The sequence below is a fragment of the Rhinatrema bivittatum genome, chromosome 10 (genome assembly GCF_901001135.1).
Source record: "Rhinatrema bivittatum chromosome 10, aRhiBiv1.1, whole genome shotgun sequence".
In the NCBI taxonomy this organism is placed as follows: domain Eukaryota; kingdom Metazoa; phylum Chordata; class Amphibia; order Gymnophiona; family Rhinatrematidae; genus Rhinatrema; species Rhinatrema bivittatum.
This window is the reverse complement of record NC_042624.1, coordinates 42,462,114-42,481,641: the sequence shown is the minus strand read 5'-3', so window position 1 is coordinate 42,481,641 and position 19,528 is coordinate 42,462,114. Positions and strand designations below refer to the sequence as shown.

Here is a 19,528-nt window from a genome sequence, read left to right as displayed (position 1 = left end):
CTCCTTCCCACCAAGCTTACTCAAATCAGCCTTTTTAACGTGGAAGAATATGGGCATCACCCTGATAACCCATATCCTCTCACAGGGGTCTATTCCCTCATTCCCTACATTGCAGGCAACCTATCACCTTCCCACTAGCGAATACATTGCCTTTTTGCAAATACGGCATTTTCTATATGTGATTAGGTGCCAAAGCTTATTGTCCCTGGAGCACTCCCTATTTGAGGGCTACTGCTCAAACCCTTGCCCACCTAGGGGTCTGATATCTAAACTATATAAATTATTGAATGCCTGACTACCAAGCAAACCCACTCATGTCAAAGCTTGGGAACAGGACCTTGGTAAAATTCTCTCCGATGATGAATGGCTATTGATTTACTCTAAACATGCTACAGGCAGTGTCTCCACGAGACTCATGGAAGCCAACTATAAGGTGCTTAATAGATGGCATATTACACCTGCTCGACTACATAAATACTCTCCACACAATAGTCCCCTCTGTTGGAGAAACTGCATTCAACCCGAAACCTATTTACATATGTGGTGGGATTGTGTACATATTCAACAAGTCTGGCAATATATTTTGGAAACACTCCAGGACATACTGAAAGTTCCTCTTCAACTCAAAGAACTTATGCTTTTCCACATTCTGGATGATTCCCTCTCACAGCCTATGCAACTTTTTATACATCAAGTATGCACTGCCACCAAGCTTGAAATTGCCGCAACCTGGAAAAGGCTTCAACCACCGACCCGTTTGAGTTGCTGACTCGCATTGAGAGGATGTGTGCGCTCTATCACCTGACGGCCCTCAAGCACCATAATCTGCACAAATTTGGAATTCATATACCACCTGGAGACATTTGTCATCATCGCCAGACAACGCTTAAAGACGTTCCGTTTTTGGACACCATCTTTCTCGGATTACGTTCACCTTGATAGACTTATACTCATCCATTACCATGATGTCGTGTAGCATGAAGGGGGGTGGGTGAAGGGGGGGCAGGGGTTCATGAGTTCTGTAAACATTGCGCTGTCTCACTCAGGTAAAATGTAACTGTGATCTTTATTGTTATTGTTTGACAGCAATACAAATTATATATCTGAAGAGCAAGAGACAGCTCTAGCAGACATAATGTGTACACACAGAACTGCAGCTGTGCTGCTCATGATCCAAATCAGAAAAAGAAATATTGCCAGCAGGGAGACCTGACAACCAGACAAAAGGGACCCATGATGCCGAAACCACTGGCATTGTGGTAAGACTGAAACTCAGATAGAAGGGAGATAGCCTGTGGGAAGAGAAAAGATACTAATGGTGGAGCAACAATAATGGGCTAGCCTAAGATGAAAAGAAACAGAACCAACTGTCATGATGTGCTGAAATAAGAGGAAACTGGTAAACAAAGACATTTTCTATATAAGCAGCAAATGTGCAGATAGAAAACTGAAGGAGCTCCAACAGTGATTGTCAGGTCATTTGTCTCTCCTTCCTGATACTCTGTCTTATTTTGCATACCAATAAATGCTTCTAACCTGGCTGAGTACCGAGTTTGTTTATCCATAAATATGGGGATAAGCACTGTAAGAAGCCTTCAAAATCTGATTTACTAGATGACTAGAGAATTAGATCAAGGGTAGGTACTGGATATGGTTTACCTGGATTTCAGCAAAGCTTTTGACACCATCCCACATTGGAGTCTCATGTTATAGTAGTGCCATTCCATGTCACGTAGCACTGCAGGCAGTGCAGCTGGGCTTTCCCTCCTTCCTGTGAAGACCTGGGACCCTCTGCAATGGGGCCTTCACCTTCTAGGGTGTGTGTGTGTGTGCGCACGCAATCAGTTGGGTACTTGAGTGGGGGTATAAGGGTACTGAAGGAACTGGCACTTTGTGGGAACTTTGAACTCGGAGGTGGATGGGGGGAGGGGATGCAGAAGTATGCCCCAGTTTATTAGTGCTATAGAAGGAGGAAATCCCTCTGTTAAACTGGTTCATTCACTTCGAGTCGTTTAGCAGTAGGGGTTTTAAATGGCACTGTGCGTGGAAGCTGGTCAACACCAGGCCCAAGCAGATATTAAACAATGGCTGTTTACCAAATGCTTAGAAAATAGTATGAAGCGTCAGCAAATTTACCAAGCACTCAACCTCTCGTTTGCATGCACAGGCTCACAGTTTTTCATGCTTGCACTGTCTTCTAGAACAGGGGTCCCCAACCACCGGTCCACGGACCAGGACCGGGCCGTTGGGGGTTTTTTGCCGGTCCACGGCGCCGCCAAGCATCGGCAGATATGTCGCGTGCTCCCGGTCTCTCACGCTGCTCTTCCTTCCCTGCAGCCATTGCCGCCGGGCTATCAGCACGTTCAAGCCCAGTAGGAACGACAGCGGTGCAAGAAGATATGGCACATGCGGCTGGCCTTTTCTTCTTCCCGCGCCTGCCCCCCCCCCCCCCCCCGGGACCCGGAACAGGAAGTGATACACAGAGCGGTGCGCGGGAAGGAGAAAGGCCATGCCGCATGGAAAAGTAGCAGCGGCGGCAGCAGCAGCGGCCCCCGAGCAATCAAAGCAGACGATAATCGGGAAAGGAGACAGCAGCATAAGCCTCCCGCAGCCGATGGGATTCTTCTTTCTTGGCCTTTGGGGGCTGGAGGAGGAGGCTGCTGCAGCTACCATTTGTGCTCGGGAAGTGAGGGAGAGAAAGAGAGTGAAGCAGCCAGCCTGCCTGTGTGTGATTGAGTGAAACTGGTCAGAGAGCTGGTGTGTGTGTGTATATGTGAGAGACAATGAAAGTGATTGCTCAGGGAGATGACTGATGTGTATGTGTGAGAGAGAGAAAAAGCATGGAAGTGACAAATCTGGGTATGTGAAAAAGCATGGGGCGTAAGAAGCCTGATGTTGTGTGTGTGTGTTTGTGTGTGTGTGTGGGGGGGGGGTTGTGAAAAAAAGCATGGGAGTGAGAAGCCTGTGTGTGTGTGTGCATGCATGAGAGAGAGAGACTGGTTGGTAAGGTGACGGGGTGTGTGAGAGAAAGAGACTGGTGTGTGTGAATGTGAGAGAAAGAATGTGATTCAGGGAATGAGAAGCCTATGCACGTGGAGAGTGGGCATGGAAATAAGAGAGACTGGTGTGTGTGTATGTGTAACAGAGAGAAAGTGATTATGGGAATGAGAAGCCTGTGCATGTGAAGAGTGAGCATGGGAGTGAGAAACCTGGGTGTGTGTGAGACACAGCATGGGAGTGAGAAGCCTGTATATCTGAAAGAGAACATGGGAGTGGGAAGCCTTTGTGTGTGTGTGTGTGAGAGAGAAACAAAAGTGATTATGGGAATGAGAAGCCTGTGCATGTGGAGAGAACAAGCATGGGGGTGAGAGACTGGTGAGTGTGTGTGTGTGTGTGAGAGAGAGAGAGAGACAGAGAAAGTGATTATGAGAGTGAGAAGCCCATATATGTAAGTAGAACACGGGAGTGGGAAGCCTGTGTGTGTGTATGGCATGATAGAAACTGTTCAGGAAGGTGACTGGTGTGTGTGTGTCAAAGACTGGGAGATGATTGGTGTGTGAGAGACAGAAACTGGTCATGGGGGCATGACTGGTATGGTGTGTGTGTGTGTGTGAGAGACAAGGGCACTAAGGAAGAGGACCATGAGTATAGAGCTTAGCTTCTACTGCTGCTTCTGGTGTGTGCCATGGCCTGCATGGAAGGGGAGTAGGAGAGCTGCTGGAGGGGGTAAGTAAAGGTGGCTTTTTAAGTTTTATTTTTCTTGATTGACTGCCATTTTAATTATGTGATGTCTGCTTTTTTGAAATATTTTATTGGTGTTTGGAGAATGTTTAACAGTTTTTATGAGTTTTTAATTGTTGGATGTTATTCTGTTCATAGCTGTTTTGAAACATTTATTCTGTTTATTAGTATAGTTTTACAATTATTTCTGTGTGGGGATGTATAGCTGCTTGCTAGTTCCTAATAAGAGGTGTATTGGTTTTTAGGACCTGATTTAATATTTGTAATGTTGCCTTTTCATAGATAGGGTTGCTCCTGTTTGAGTGTATTCTATAATACAGGTGTAACTGTGTGCGGATTAGTTTATGTGCATTACTACAGATCCTGGGAGTATGTTAGGTCGGTTCTGTGTCTGTTACCGAGATGAGATATTTTACTAGCATGTAAGCGTTTTGTATCAGTCTTATTTGTTGTGTTTTCTCAAGAGGACATGCATTGGTGGTAAACTGCTGTCTTTTCATAAGAAGGGCTATTGAGCCTGGAAGTAGAAGGATTTTGAGTTGCTGTTATGGAGATGACACCGGAACCAGAATATCTTTTTTGTAGGGTGAATTGTATGGGGAATGTCATAATTCTGCTTTACATCCATTATTGTGAGTCAGGGGGGTTCCCGTGGATGCAAACTGTACTTTTACATCTAGCCCCGTCACGATCATGGGTCAGTGTGTCATGCATGTGAGAACCTATGGTGAGTTGAGTCACATTCACATTATAAATGTCATTATTAAATGATGAGTATGCACTAAAATCCAACCCCTTCCATAACCCCGCCCCATATGACCAAAGCCCCGCCCCTGCCCCACCCCCACCCCACCAGGCCATGGATAAATGGTCTTACTTGAAGCCGGCCCCTGGTGCAAAAAAGGTTGGGGACCACTGTTCTAGAACCACTTTAACATACATATTAAGGCCTTCCTAAATAGCATGCTGTTATTAGCGTGCACATTAAAGTTTATTATATAGGCCCCTAGGTCAGTGCAAAGAATTATGGGTTGATCAATACAGCAGCAAAAGAGAAAAAATTATAAAAACAAGAAAAAAAAAAAGACAACTAGCTATCCATTTTCAGTACTTTCCAAAGTATTAAAATAGCAAAAAAAATAAAAAAATTTAATTCTGGCAGCTCCTTTAGCTTTTTACAATGAATTCTTTCCAACTCTAATAAACATTCAAGCTTTGTAGGAGTACATGTGCCCACTGGACTTCTAACCTGCCACATGCTTTATTCACTTTATATTGCAGATCTCATGTAGTGAGGACTTACAGAAGCAGTAGTGCAGGTTAGTGTCTGCGCATCTGCGTTACTGATGACAAAGGAGCCCAGGGGTTTGTCTCCCTGTGAAGTGGACCTTACTTGCAGAAGAAATCCCTCAAAGGTAGTGGTACTCGGATTACCTGTGATGGTCACTGAAATGCAAGAAGGACGGTTTGGTGAAACAGTTTCTGGGATTCATCACAAATTTAAGTCACCTAAACTAGCAGAATAAGGATTCTGTAAATTAAGATTTTACATTCCCTAGATATAAGCACAATGTAACGAAGACTACTTATTTGGCATATTTTCTTTCAATTTCATTCATTTATTATTTACTTACAAAGATTTTTAGACCACTAACCTAGTCAGTAGTGCAGAAATCATAAAATACATACACAATATCATTTAGTGTGTAATCTAAAATATGGAAGTGAAGACAAATAAGAATTTTAACACATCACTAAACTCAAAAGGTAGTCAAAACATACCCCGCAAGAAGATCCCAGGAGACTGTGGTGACAGAGGCATTTCAAAAAGATAAAAATTAACACTTTAAAGAAGTTTAATAAACTATATGGCTAGCTGCACGATGTATTTTCTTCACAGAGAAAATGGGAAGAACCCATGTCACACTACAAACTGAGAGGCTGAGTTGCTATAGGACAAGCAAAGATGCACAACTGTGTAGGTAAGGCAGTGACCAACAGCAGCTGACACCTGGTGGTGAAAAAATGCAGTGTTGCCATTGCCATCCTCAGCTTAGTTTGTGGCAGTTGTCATAAAAGCAAAAAATGTTAGGAGGAAATGTTCAGAAAGAAATGGAGAATAAAACTCTAGATGGCTCTAGGGTGTGAGTGCACCTTGAGTACTGTGTGCAGTGCTGGTTGCCCCCATTTCAAGAAAGGCTGATCAGGTCAGGAATCTTCAGCTTTAAGGGATGACCGAAAGGAACTACGACAGAGGTTTATAAAATCATGAGCGTGTGGAACAGTAAATAGCGAATGTTTATTTTCACTTTCAAATAGTACTAGGACTAGAGGACATTTCATGAAACTCGCAGGTAGCAGATTTAAAACAAACTGGAGAAAGCATTTCTTTCTCTTAGTGTACAAATAAACAATGGAATTTGTTGCTAGAAGATATGGTCAAGACATCTAGCATAGTCAAGTTCTTGGAGGGAAAGACCATGAACAATTAATAACCAGATGGAATTGAAGTTAGCAACATTTGCTTTTTGGGATCTGTTGGGCACTTCCTAATAACCCAAATTGGCAATTGTCAGGGACAGGATAATGGATTCAATGGACTTTTGGTCTGAATCAGCAATGCACACCTTAGGTTCTCTTAAGTTTTTATGATCTTATTGCCTTAATGAACATACACATAAAATTAAACAGCAGTATGGCTGCATTTGTTATTGGGGGAATGCTGTGCAAAAAAACTTAAAATTCTGCAAAATTCTGCATATTTTATATTGGTCAAAATAACACAATTTACATGACAGTCTTTAAGAAATTACATCTTCGCTGCGAACGGTGTACTCCATTTGCAGTACGCCGAGGCCTTCACCTTCTATGCTAATTCTATGCTAATTCTGTGCAAATTCTGCCCTCCGCAGTAGCACAGAATTCCCCCAGGACTAATTTGTACTTTATTACCAAGGCCTGTTCCCAGAAATGGGTTCCGAGATCTAGAAGATGTCAAGCAAAGATAAGGTTGACCCAAATTACCTACTCTTTTATGACTGCCTATGCCTTGCAGGTTCATTACTGCGCAAGTGCTTCGGTGTCACCCAATGGTTCATATACAAAAAAGTGCATCATTGTTTGTGGTCCCAAGTACATGACTGTGCAAAAACAATCATTACTAGGCTCAGTGAGATCAATATTGAAAGGCATTTCAGCAGATAACTCACAAATTATCCAGCTAAAAGCTGACTTTTCAACATTGCAAGCACTTATGCAGCTAAAAAGAATTTTCTTCTATTTGTTTTAAATGAGCTACTTGCTAACTTCATGAAGTGCCCCTAAATGGACAAGTCAGTGATTTCTTTTCTTTCCTAAGGTGACCCTTTGCTGCTCTGCTGCTTACTGATGTGCTCAGCACTTACAAGAATCTTCTTGCCAAAGAATACTTCTTGCAAAATTTCCCAGTGCCCGAGAGCAAGGAATGAACAGGCCAGTGTAAAGAACTGACAAGGCGCAAGGATTGCAAAGAAACTGCCCTACTTAAAAAAAAAAAAAAATGAGCAGAACATGTCCAACTCTCAAATGCAATCAATGAACTTTGAAACAATATCAAACTCTGAGCTGGATTCTGTCTGGAGAAAGTCCAAGGAAAAATATCACCAGTTCATCTCTCTGTGTCTGCAGTCTATATATGGCATTCAGCATCCTTCTTCTTTAGCTGAGGAATAAAGTAGTGTGCTTAGCCCACTCGGCTGTGCAGAAACAGCCACAAAGTTGTAGGTGAGAGAATTTTATTGGAGTGATAAAGGGCATGGAATGGCTGTCCTATGAGGAAAGGCTAAGGAAGTTAGGGCTGTTCAGTTTGGAGAAGAGACGACTGAGGGATATGATACAGATCTATAAAATCATGAAAGGACTTGAACGGGTTACATAAGAACATGTCATACTGGGTCAGACCAAAAGGTCCATCAAGCCCAGCATCCTGTTTCCAACAGTGGCCAATCCAGGCTACAAGTACCTGGCAAGTACCCAAACACAAAGAAGATCCCATGCTACTGATGCAATTAATAACAGTGACTATTTTCTAAGTCAACCTGATTAATAGCAGGAATGGACTTCTCCTTCAAGAACTTATCCAATCCTTTTTTAAACATAGCTATACTAACTGCACTAACCACATCCTCTGGCAACAAATTCCAGAGTTTAATTGTGCGCTGAGTGAAAAACAACTTTCTCCGATTAGTTTTAAATGTGCCACATGCTAACTTCTTGGAGTGCCCCCTAGTCCTTCTATTATCCGAAAGAGTAAATAACTGATTCACATTTACCCCGTTCTAGTCCTCTCATGATTTTAAACATCTCTATCATATCCCCCCTCAGCCGTCTCTTCTCCAAGCTGAACAGTCCTAACCTCTTTAGTCTTTCCTCATAGGGGACCTGTTCCATCCCCTTTATTATTTTGGTTGCCCTTCTCTGTACCTTCTCCATCGCAACTATATCTTTTTTGAGATGCTGTGACCAGAATTGTACACAGTATTCAAGATGCGGTCTCAGCATGGAGCGATATAGAGGCATTATGGAAGACCGGCCGGACCTTGTGTCCGGCCGGACGGCGTAATGTGGGCGCAGGCCCACTCAGGAGACGGTGCGATGGGGTGCGAGCGGGGGGGGGGGGAGGGAGGTAAGGGAGGAAGCGGCTAAAATAGGCAACGTGCTGAGGTCAGTGGCGTCAGATTTCCAGGGGGAGGGGGGGGGGGATGGAGTAGTTGAGCGAGCGCGCGGGTTAGGATCGTGGGATCAGGGGATTGGCGGAGGGAGCAAGAGAGGGGGATCGTGGCAGGCTTGGATTGGCTGGGGTGTAAAATTTGAAAGGGTGTTAGGCAAGGATCGGGAGCAGGGCGGTAGTCGGGCGTTGGGTCGAGAAGGAGGGCAGCTGTTTCGCGCGACAGTGATCGTTTCGGTCTCATCGTACTGAGGGGATCCTGACAGTCGGGTCTAGCTTTTAAAAGTGCTAGAGTCGGCGGCGCGGACACGATGGCTAGCCAGAGACCACAGTGGGAGGAGGAGGAACTGGATCGGGGCGTCGCGGCGTTCCTGGAATCGGAGGAGGCGGCCTGGGTACCTGGAGAGGAGGCTGCAGGCGGAGATTGTTTGCCGATTCCGGAGCGGGTGAGCGATTTTGGTGTGGTTCCAAGAGGAGGTGCAACCGGAGGCGGTGTGGGAATAGGGGGGGAGGCGTCATTGCTTTTATCCGAGGGGAGGGCTGATCCAGGTTTGGTTAGGGGGAGGGGCGGAAGAGCAGTTAAGCCCCGGTCTAAGGGGCGGACCGGTAAGGTGGCGACAAGGGGTCGGGAACCTGCTGTTACTGCCGGCGTGTTCAATGAGGAGGTCGGGCAAGTGGCTGCTGCTGAAGATTGGATATTTAGTGGTGGTGCGGGGATCACTAGATCGCGATCAGCCAATTTTGTTCGTGGTAACAGGAGTAGAGGAGTGATGGTGGGGAGGTTTGGGGGAGCTGGGGAGCGCAGTGCACGAGGGGCATGCAGGGGGGTTGGGGCCCGCAGGGTGAGTGGAGTTGCTGAGCTGGGCTCATCGGCACGGGTGCCGGGTGAGGCAAAGGGGCGTTTTAGGGGAGGACGTGTGCTCAGTGTAGGTATAAGAGGGAGTCGGGGATCTAATGAGGGCCTTCGACGGTCTGTGAGCGGAGGTGGGAGCGTTAGGAGGCGAGGAGAGGGCCGTGGAGTTGATCGGTCGTTATGTGGTGGGTTGAGGGACAGTGCTAAGAAAATAGGGGGGACTGGAATGGGAGGTGTTTGGGGCACTGGGCCGGCTTCGGATCTGTTTCCTGCTCCTGCTGTTTTTTCGCAGGAGAATTGGGCGGAGGATGATGGAGAAGTTCCAGGCCCATCGCAATGGGAGTCCTGGCGAAATGAGGCGCCGGTGGTTGAGGACAGGGGCCGGGAGGTCCAGATGCGAGAGGCTGACGTGGTGCCAGTGGAGCCTGACCAATTAGGTGAGTTTATTATTTTCCCAAGGCAGGATACGGGTGGCGTCGTGCGGGATCGCGGACCAGGTGAGATGGGGGTGGAGAAGTCGAATAGCAGGGACACTGACAGCAGGGAGGTGCTACCAGGGGCCAAGAAGGGGAGGGACAATAAAAGAAATGGGTCTTCCAAGTCAGGGAAGGCGAAGAAAAGGAGACGGCGTGAGAGATCCAGCTCCTCAGATTCGTCCTGGTCGTCGTCGTCGTCCTCGTCGTCCTCCACTTCCTCTTCGAATTCAGGGGCAGCGGTTCAGACAGGAATAGGGGGGGGGGGAGGGGTGGCAGTGCATGGGGCCCCCGCTTTGGTAGCCTTTACGGAGTTATGGGAAGAAGTTCCGCGTTCCATCCGCAGAAGAATTTGGCGTCGACAGTTCATAGATATTTTCCAATTATTAGAGGGAAGGCGCGGTAAGCGTAAGGATAAAAAGAAACGGGAGAAGAGAGATCGCTTCCTTGGAGCACGCAATAAAGTGGCTCGTAATATCCATAATTGGACGAGGGCCTTTTTGCGTTTGGCAAGTGTAGTGGGGAAAAAAGATCCGTCCCAGTATGGGGCTTTGTTATGTTATGCGGATGCAATACTAGCAGCCAGTAAGACTTATGAGGGATGGTCCTGGCTGAATTATGATGAGCGATTCCGGGATCGGATGGAAGAAAATAAATTTATATCCTGGGGTACCCAGGATGTGGGTTTATGGTTAACCCAGATGGCTGCAAAAGCGTCAGCAGGTAGTGTTGGACAGGGATTGGGGTCAGGGGCTGGATCAGTAGGGCCCTTTCGGAAGGAGTCCCCCGGCAGTAGTGCAGGAAAGGTTGCCGTGGGACGCAGTGATGTGTGTTGGAGATTCAATCGCTCCACGTGCAATTTCCCGGATTGTAAGTTCCGACACGCCTGTTCTGCGTGCGGAGCCGGACACCCAGCTTCTAAGTGTTCTAAGCGACCGGGGGAAGGGTCTTCCGCAGCCCAGTTTGCAAAAGGAGCAGGGAGGCCGAGTATTTGATCTGGCAACTACTCCTGTCCGCATAGCAGCGATGCAGTCTTGGTTACAGTTATACCCGCGTAGGGAGGCGGCGGTGTTGTTAGATCAGGGTTTTCGGTATGGTTTTAGGATACCGTTTCAGGGGAGGGGGGAGGTAGGGGGAGGAGCCAATTGTCCGTCGGCTCGGCGTATGGTGACGATTGTTGAAGACAAATTGTTAGGGGAAATTGCGTTGGGTCGTATTGCAGGCCCTTTTATGGAGACTCCGTTCAGAGATTTGGTACTATCGCCCTTAGCGGTAATACCAAAAAAGGAGCCAGGCAAGTTTAGATTAATTCATAATCTGTCGTTCCCGGAGGGGCGGTCCGTGAATGATGGTATTCCAAGGGACTTATGCACAGTGCGATATGCATCTTTTGATTCTGCTGTTCGAATAGTTCGGCAGTGTGGACCGGGAGCGCTGATGGCGAAAGCGGATATCGAAGCGGCATTTCGTTTGTTGCCGGTACATCCGGACAGTTTTCACTTGTTAGGATTCCGCTTTCAACAGCAGTTCTACTTTGATAAGTGTATGCCTATGGGTTGTTCTATAGCATGTGCTTATTTTGAAGCTTTCAGCTCATTCGTTCATTGGGTGGTCCAAAAAAGGTCGGGTTCAAAACTAGTAGTTCATTATTTGGATGATTTTCTATTTGTTGGTAAGGCTAGGTCGGGGGAGTGTGATAAGGTGTTGAAGTGTTTTAAAGGGGTGGCTAGGGAATTTGGGATCCCATTATCTGAAAGTAAAACAGAAGGGCCTTGTACTAAATTAGTATTTTTAGGAATTGAGCTGGATTCGGAAGATATGGTATCGCGTTTACCTGAGCATAAGGTAGCACATCTACGGGACTTGGTGCGCGAGGCGATTGGTAGGCCTAAGCTGTCCTTGCGAGAATTGCAGTCCCTTGTGGGTAGTCTAAATTTTGCTTGTCGTGTTATTCCTATGGGCAGGGTATTTTTGCGTAGGATATCACATGCTATGTCCGGTCTGAAGAAGTCTCACCATCGTGTGCGGAATTCGCGTTTTTTGCGAGATGACCTAAGACTTTGGGATAGATTTTTAGTGAATTTTAATGGGGAGGCATTGTGGCAATCCAACCCGAGTTCCAATCACGACCTGGAGTTGTTCACAGACGCAGCGGGTTCATTGGGTTTTGGGGCCTATTTTCGTGGGGCTTGGTATGCGGCGAGTTGGCCAGCAGATTGGATAACCTATGGGGTTACTAAGAATATCGCTTTCCTAGAATTATTTCCCATAGTGGTGGCAGTGCATATCTGGGGTGATCACTTGAAGGGGAAGAGAGTAGTGTTCTGGAGTGATAACCTGGGTGTAGTTGACGTCATAAATAGGAGATCAGCGCGGTGCATTAGGGTGTCAGAGCTTCTGCGCGAGTTGATTTTAAGTTGCATGTTGTTAAATGTAACGGTCTGGGCTCGACACGTGCCTGGAGTTTCTAACGGTGTGGCTGACTCTCTTTCTCGTTTCAAGTGGGACTTGTTTCGAGAACTCGCCCCGGAAGCGGAGCCGTGCGGAACCCCAGTGCCGCCTTTCCTTTGGCGGTTTGGTTCCCTGAGTCCTGGAAAATGCTGCGAGATTCATTAGCGCCTTCAACGTGGAAAGGTTATGTGGGGGGTGCCCAACGAGTTACAGAGTTTTTGTTTTCCTTGGGTTGGGCGGGGGGGTCCGATCTCTGATATTGCCTTGGTACGGTTTCTGGAGCACGCTAGGGCGAGCGGGTGTTCGCGGGCAGCGGTGGGCAGACAGTTGGCGGGGTTTTCATTTTTTATGAAAGTACATGGTTGGGGTTATCCTTCGGGTAGGTTTATAGTGCGGCGTTTGTTGACGGGTTGGTCTCGAGGAACGCTAAGTATATCGGATCAGCGTTTGCCTATTACGCATGATATATTGTTGGCGTTATGGGAGGTGTTGTCTGCAGTGTGTTCTTCTCCGTTTGAGACCAAATTGTTTCGGGTTGCTTTTGTGTTTGCATTTTTTGGAGCATTCCGGATTAGTGAGCTAGTGGCTCGGGCAGCTGACAGCAGAGATTACCCAGGGCTTTTGGCTCGGAATGTGGTAGTCACAAATCGGACTGTTTTGCTGGTAATTCCGCGGTCTAAGACGGATCAACGGGGTCGTGGAGCCTCCGTGGTGTTATCGGCGGTTCCGGGGTTAATTTCCTGTCCAGTGAGAAATGCAACGCTGTATTGTCAGGAGCGTCCGGAGGGAGCGGTACAGTTTTTGGTGCATGAGAACCTTCGGCCATTAACGAAGTATCAATTCGAGATGGTCCTGCGCAAAGCGGTGTATGTGTTAGGTTTGGAGGGGCGCCGTTTTGGGACCCATTCGTTCCGTATTGGGGCCGCAACTGCGGCGGCATCTGCGGGGGTTCCTGGTGGTGTAATACAGAGGATAGGCCGGTGGCGGTCCGGTGCGTACAAGAGTTATGTTCGCCCAGCTGATGGTTTTGAGTGACTTGTTCTAACTCCAGTTTCTTTGCAGGTGCTGCGCCTGAGACTATGACGGTGTGGATTATCGGGCATTCATATACTTATTGGGGGCACAGACACGCCTGCGGCCGTCCTTACGGTCCTCATTTGGACTTACAACGTCGGGGGGTTCGGGTACACTGGCTTGGGCGCCGGGGGATGTTGTGGGACGAGCTCGTTCCTTGTGTCTTGAAGGAGCGGGGGCGTCTAGCAGCTCCTCGGGCTCTTGTAGTTCATTTGGGGGGAAATGACTGGGGTACGATGGCGGCTAAAGAGTTTATTAATATTGTACGTAAAGACTTAATAACAGTGTCTATTTTGCTGCCAACAACAATATTATGTTGGTCTGACATTGTAGTGAGGCCTGCTGAATGGAATAACATCAGATGGAGACGGTGTAGGTCCAAAGCAAACCAGCAAATTGGGGCTTGGTTGACAAGATTGGGAGGTCGTCATATCAAGTATGAATGGTCCTGGGGCAAAGTAACGGGTTTGTTCAGGGAGGACGGGGTTCACTTGTCCTTTATAGGATTGGACTTATTTTTAAATTCCATTCAGGAGGTCTTGGAGGCTTTATTTCCTATTTAAAGCGAGGCCGCATCTTTGGGGGGTCACAGTGCATAGGATGCCTGTGCCTGTGGCGGTTGGTCCGAGCCATAAGGTTCAATTTTATTGTTATGTCAATTGGATTTTGGTAAAAGCTGACGGTGGTTGACAACTGGAGCTGTTGGCAGTGACTGGCCCCTTGCCGGATGAGGCGGGGGTCGCTTGACCAGACTCCTGGCAGTTGGCGGCGGGAGTCCACACAGGTTGGCTCCTTGCAGGAGAGTGGCGGGAGTCGGAACCTGGTGTGTGGAGGCCAAAGAGTGAGCCGAGTGGCTGGTTTAAGCTATCTTGCCGGAAGGTGGCGGATAGACTGGTGGGGGGTGGTTGCTATACCAAAATCCTGGTTATTGTTAATGAGTTAATGTAAGCTCGGACCACTGGATGATTAAAGTTGCGGCCTTGTTTTACCCAAATGAATGGCTCAGTGTTTATTTGATTGTATGGGGTGGGTGCGAGTGAGTGAGGTCCTGGATGCCCATATTATGACATTTTCTGTTTTATTCACCATTCCCTTCCTAATAATTCCTAATAATGTACATCATTATTTACTCTTTTCATATTTATTTATTTTTATTTATTTAGTGATTTTTATATACCGCGGCACATAAAGATATACATCACCTCAGTTTACAGTAAACAATAAATTAGCAACAGGCTTTACATACAACAGGCTTTATAGGAAGTAAACAAATGACAGCAACAGGCTTTACATAAATAACGGATTTCAGGAGTGCCTAATATAACTCCTTTAGCTATTAAGAACAAATGCATATCCTAATTCAGTAATGAAGCAGGAGAGATAATAAGCAATTAACCTGCTACAGGCCTATTCCATTAGTTAATGTCAAGTCACAAATATTGCAAATAGGAATAGCAGGCGTAAAGGGAGCACATATAATAGAAGGACTAGGGAGCACTCCATGAAGTTAGCAAGTAGCTCATTTAAACAAATCGAAAATTTTTTTTCACTCAGCGCCTACTTAAGCTCTGGAATTCATTGCCAGAAGATGTGGTTATAGTAGTTAGTGTAATTGGGTTTAAAAAAGGTTTGGATAAGTTCCTAGAGGAAAAATCCATAAACTGCTATTTAATTAATAGGCAACAGTAGCTTGAGATTTATTTAATGTTTGGGTACTTGCCAGGTACTTGTGACTTGGATTGGCCACTGGTGGAGACAGGATACTGGGCTTGATGGATCCTTGGTCTGACCCAGTATGGCGTATCTTATGTTCTTATGACCTTTATTTTCACCTATCCATTAGCCCATAAAATGCCTCACCAGATTCTATGTGTATGTGCATTCCATGTTATATTTATTTGAGTACTGTGACTGCATTGCTTCATGCACCTACATTGCACTTTTGATCTTATTAGGATTCCTCTGTATCTTCCTGGTCTTTCCTTGCATGCACTGTTTATTACATTATTCACACTCAGCATTTCTATGCTCTATTGCAGCATGCAAATCTATGTATTGGTATTTTCCTTCCAAAACATACTACCTGGCTGCTCTCTCAAGCATCTGGTTTATTCCAGATTTCCAGCTCGACTTGTTTCCTCTGTCAGTCTTCTCCTTTATCAGCCCTTACCTTCAGGCTGATTGTCTGATGCCATGAAATAATATAATATACATATATAATATACATATACATAATAATATAATATACATATCACCCCTTGTAAACCGGGGTGATATGTATATTATACAGGAATATTTCTGTATATTATACAGGAACTTCCGGTATATAAATCCTTTAAATAAATAAATAAATAAATGAACAGCTTTGCAAACGGGATAGTGCAAGCATAAACACCAAATAACGCACAAAATCATGTTTATAAATTGTTAGTATATGCTATTATTGATTTACAAAGCCATTCGGAAAACATGCTTTAAATTGCTAGTGAGCTGAAAAAACATGCAAATTGACTCAAGAGCGATTCAACAGTAGCAAATGTTTGTGTGAAGTTTCACAAAAAATTTCACTTCTGCAAAAATTTAATTGCACCTCAGTGTTAATTCTTTTTTTGGGGGGGGAAGTCGTCCACAATTTTGTGCTTGCTTTATTGCTAAATCTAGCCCAATAAAGCAATTATATTATTTAAATGAGTCATAAGGATGAAGTTCTGCTTTGTTTCTCCTGGGAATCTATGGCATTGAGTAATATAAAGCATCATCTTAGAAATGCCTTAGAAAAAAATGTCTTTGAGAGAGGTTTCTGGGCCATTTTTAATGAAAAGTAATCCCTCATGCACAAAACTGGAGAGGATCGCTGGTGAAGAAGGTTCTTAACAGCAAGCAGCTGTGTGTTGAGTTTATGCAATGGGACACATGAAGGCAGTGTTAATAGGTGGGTAGAGCAGAGAGCTGCAAATGGGAGGCTTCAGTTCTACTGTCTACCCAGCATTCACTGGGTGACTGTAAGCACACTCCCAAACTCTGTACTCCATTGGATTGTAAGCTCTTAGGAGTAGTGACACTGGAATCATACACGCTGTATTGCACATGATGGAGACAATTTTGAACAGCTTAACTACTAGATACTTGCACACTTTAGTATACATACTTTATAGCTAAAGCTGCTACGAGATAGACGTGTACAAACCATGTGCGTACGTTTACACCTCCTGTTTCTGTGGGTGGCTGATCGGGTTAAGAGAGCATGCCCTACATTTGAAAATCACAGGTATGTGAGCTATTTACTACTCCTGCCTAAATATCCCCACCCCCCTCCCTCAGAGAACACCTCACATTAGCTAAAAGTATGTGCTTGTACTTTTAACCGTGTGAGAGGCACAATTCTCATCCAGGGCAAGCTGCTCATAGATACCTATTGTCCTTGGTAAACTGCTCTGAGAATGGTCCTCTGTATAGGCTCTAGTAATTATGGATTCTCACAGGTAAGCTCTTGGGGGAGGAGAGAAAGTTCTCAGTGCCAGAACTGAAATCATTTCATTAACAAACAGAAATTAGGCGTTCCCGTCCCCAATTCCCAGTTTTCCAATGAGATTTCAAGAGTAACAAATGATGTTCTTTTTGTCTCCTTACCTGTGATTCTGTCGCCCTCTTTACACGTCAGTTGATTCACGGTGATGTTATAAGGGGCGGGCGATGTTTGGGCGGTAGTGCCATGCTGTGGCTCCATGTTGGAACAGGCTGCTTCCACTCTTCCATTTCCATAGGCAAAAATGCAGAGGGGAAAACTGAGTCCCAGGAGGACAAGGATTGGGCAAAATGGAGGAGTCATCTATGCAGAAAGGAAGGGAGAAAATGTGAAAGAAGGGATAATTATTCTCTTATACAGGACTTCCAAATTCCTTGTTTAATTCATGAATTAAAAAGCCTCTAATAAACACTTCAATAAAAATACTTACTTTAATGGAGTGTTGGAGGTACCAGAGACAAAACACTATAAATTACTAACCTATGAAAGAAAACCAGAGATTGCATAGTGTGGCAGCAAGGGATAGAGCGGAGAAATACTCTCCTGGAGGGTTGCAGCTGTCACTGGGACTTGGTGATTGTATTGTATTAATTAATTAGTTAATTAATCATTTGATATTCTGCCTGCTCCTAAAGATAAAGACAGGGCGGATTACATAAAAATGAAAAAGAACATTGAGCACCTCAGTAATGATGCACACGGATAACGACATACAGATTTGTCCCACAAAAGCAAAACAAATGTCGCTGTTATTTCCATAAATAGCAATACAAACCGCGTTTATAGGCTTTTTTCAAACAAGACACGGGTATCCTATATTGATGAAATTGGACACCATTATTTGAGGCTGACACTTACAGTCACTGGTGGTAGAACACAATCTACTAAAACGTAAAAACTGAGTTGTAGGTAAATTCTTTTGAACAGACATATTCCAATATTTTAATAATCACTCATTTTGATTGGTTCTTTTTGTCACATGTTTTGGTGCCATTTTTGAAGGACTGCTTTAAAATGTTTAAGAACTCATTTTGCTTTTGAAGTCTCTGGTGTAAGTCTCCTGAAGAAGAAGAACATATTTGAAACATCAATGTTGGAACTTGTCCAGGACTAAACAAGCTGTGGGAAAGCTGTGTTGTGACGTGTAAGCTGGTGATTTATACGCGGATACCTATTTGGCAAGGAAAAGCCTGCAGCATGAACAGTTTCATATAAGTTAAGTATCCCGCTTTGACTGTTGTTGGAGGCTCTGTTGTAAACCACTTTTCAGTTTGAGATTCTTTATATATGGATTATCACTTAGTTACAAATTCATAAAAGACTGGCATATGATGACATTGGGTGGGGTATTTCACCAGAAAAATCTATTGGTGAATGTCCAAGTTTGATGCCTCACTGTAAGAAACAATACGTTTTTATGATTTTATAAGTTTAATCAACACTCATGTTTGTATTGCTGTTTAGTATTTTGACATACGTGCTGGGTTCGCTCCTTTATATTTTGCTGTCATTTTAAAAAAAGGAGAGGACCCTCCTGAGCTGTTCTGCTGCATTCATTCCTCGCAAGGAAGCCTGCAGGTCACTGGTGCAGTGGGCAAATACGGCCACAGGCACCAGCAGTCAGTCCTGCCCAGGCAGAAAGTGGAGGAGAGAGGTGAAAGGTGAGGGCATTCATGTCAAGGCCTCATTCCTTTCTTTTATTTCTTTCAACAGTGGTACAAAGAAGAAAAGAAAGAAGGTTTCAGGCAACCAGACACTGTATCCACCCAGTCATCAAGGGCATTAACTTCTTTTTAAATTCATGAAAGGGTTGTTCAGATTAGGAACAAGGCTGGATTTAAAATTAAGGTGGGGGTTTTTGCCCCTGGAAATCAGAGAGCAGCAGGAATCATCACAGAGTTTTTGGGGCGCCTTCAAGAATTCGGCTCCTTAGGTACAGGCCTATGCCTAAATCTGGCCCCAATTAGGGAGTAGTCTTGTGGTTTTGTTACTCCAAACAAGAATGCCCCATTTCTTAGCATTTGGATAGGTGGATCCAGAACTAGTGGGTTATGCACCTCTACCAGCAAATAGAGAAGGAGCAAAAAGGACATCACATTATATATACCCCTGCACAGACATCAGCCCACCAGTATTCTCAGTCTCCAGCAGATGGTGGATGTGCATCTCCCTACTGGGGATTGCCTTAAAAGTTTTTTTTTATAGAAGGAGAAAAGAAGAAAGAAGTTTATTGCTCCGCTCTCCTGTGGTGATGCCTTATGGTTTTTCCCTCAGTCGAGTTTCCTGAAGTGATTTCTTCAAATTCTTCCCTCAGATGAATGCTTTGGTCTGGTAGCTGGTTTTGCCAGCATAAACTTAGCTGTAAAAAAAAAAAAAAAAGTTGAAAGGCAAGTGGGTACAGAAATCTGAGTGTGGTGGTGAAGGTATATGCCCTCTCCCCCCACAGCTGGAGACTGACTCTGTACTCGGCTGGGAGGGGCTGAGCTCAGGTAAAGAGTATTAACAAAAAAAAAGAAAAAGGAATTGAAATAAAGAGGGGGGGTTGATTTTAGGGACTCCTCCCCCCTCTGGTCTCTGTGCTCGGCACACAGGTCCGACATCCATTCCCGCCTCTGAGTTGAGCAGTCTTCTGGGCTAGGCCCTGCTCTCAGGCTTAGTTTTTTGCCACGTAGTAGGTCGTGGCAATGTTCACGTGTCTTTTCGCT

General features: G+C 45.2%; 1 protein-coding gene across 4 annotated transcripts in view; it reads right to left on the bottom strand.

The window, feature by feature from the left end:
* Window positions 1-19,528, bottom strand: part of LOC115099712 (putative defense protein Hdd11) — a 108,324-nt gene that overhangs the window by 39,449 nt on the left and 49,347 nt on the right. For all 4 annotated transcript variants that reach the window (XM_029617461.1, XM_029617463.1, XM_029617460.1 and 1 more), the window contains exons 2-3: window positions 16,928-17,126; window positions 5,045-5,187 (exon numbers count right to left, since the gene is read on the bottom strand). In XM_029617461.1, the coding sequence (XP_029473321.1) occupies window positions 5,045-5,187; window positions 16,928-17,126 (342 nt within the window). The remainder of the gene's footprint in view (window positions 1-5,044; window positions 5,188-16,927; window positions 17,127-19,528) is intronic.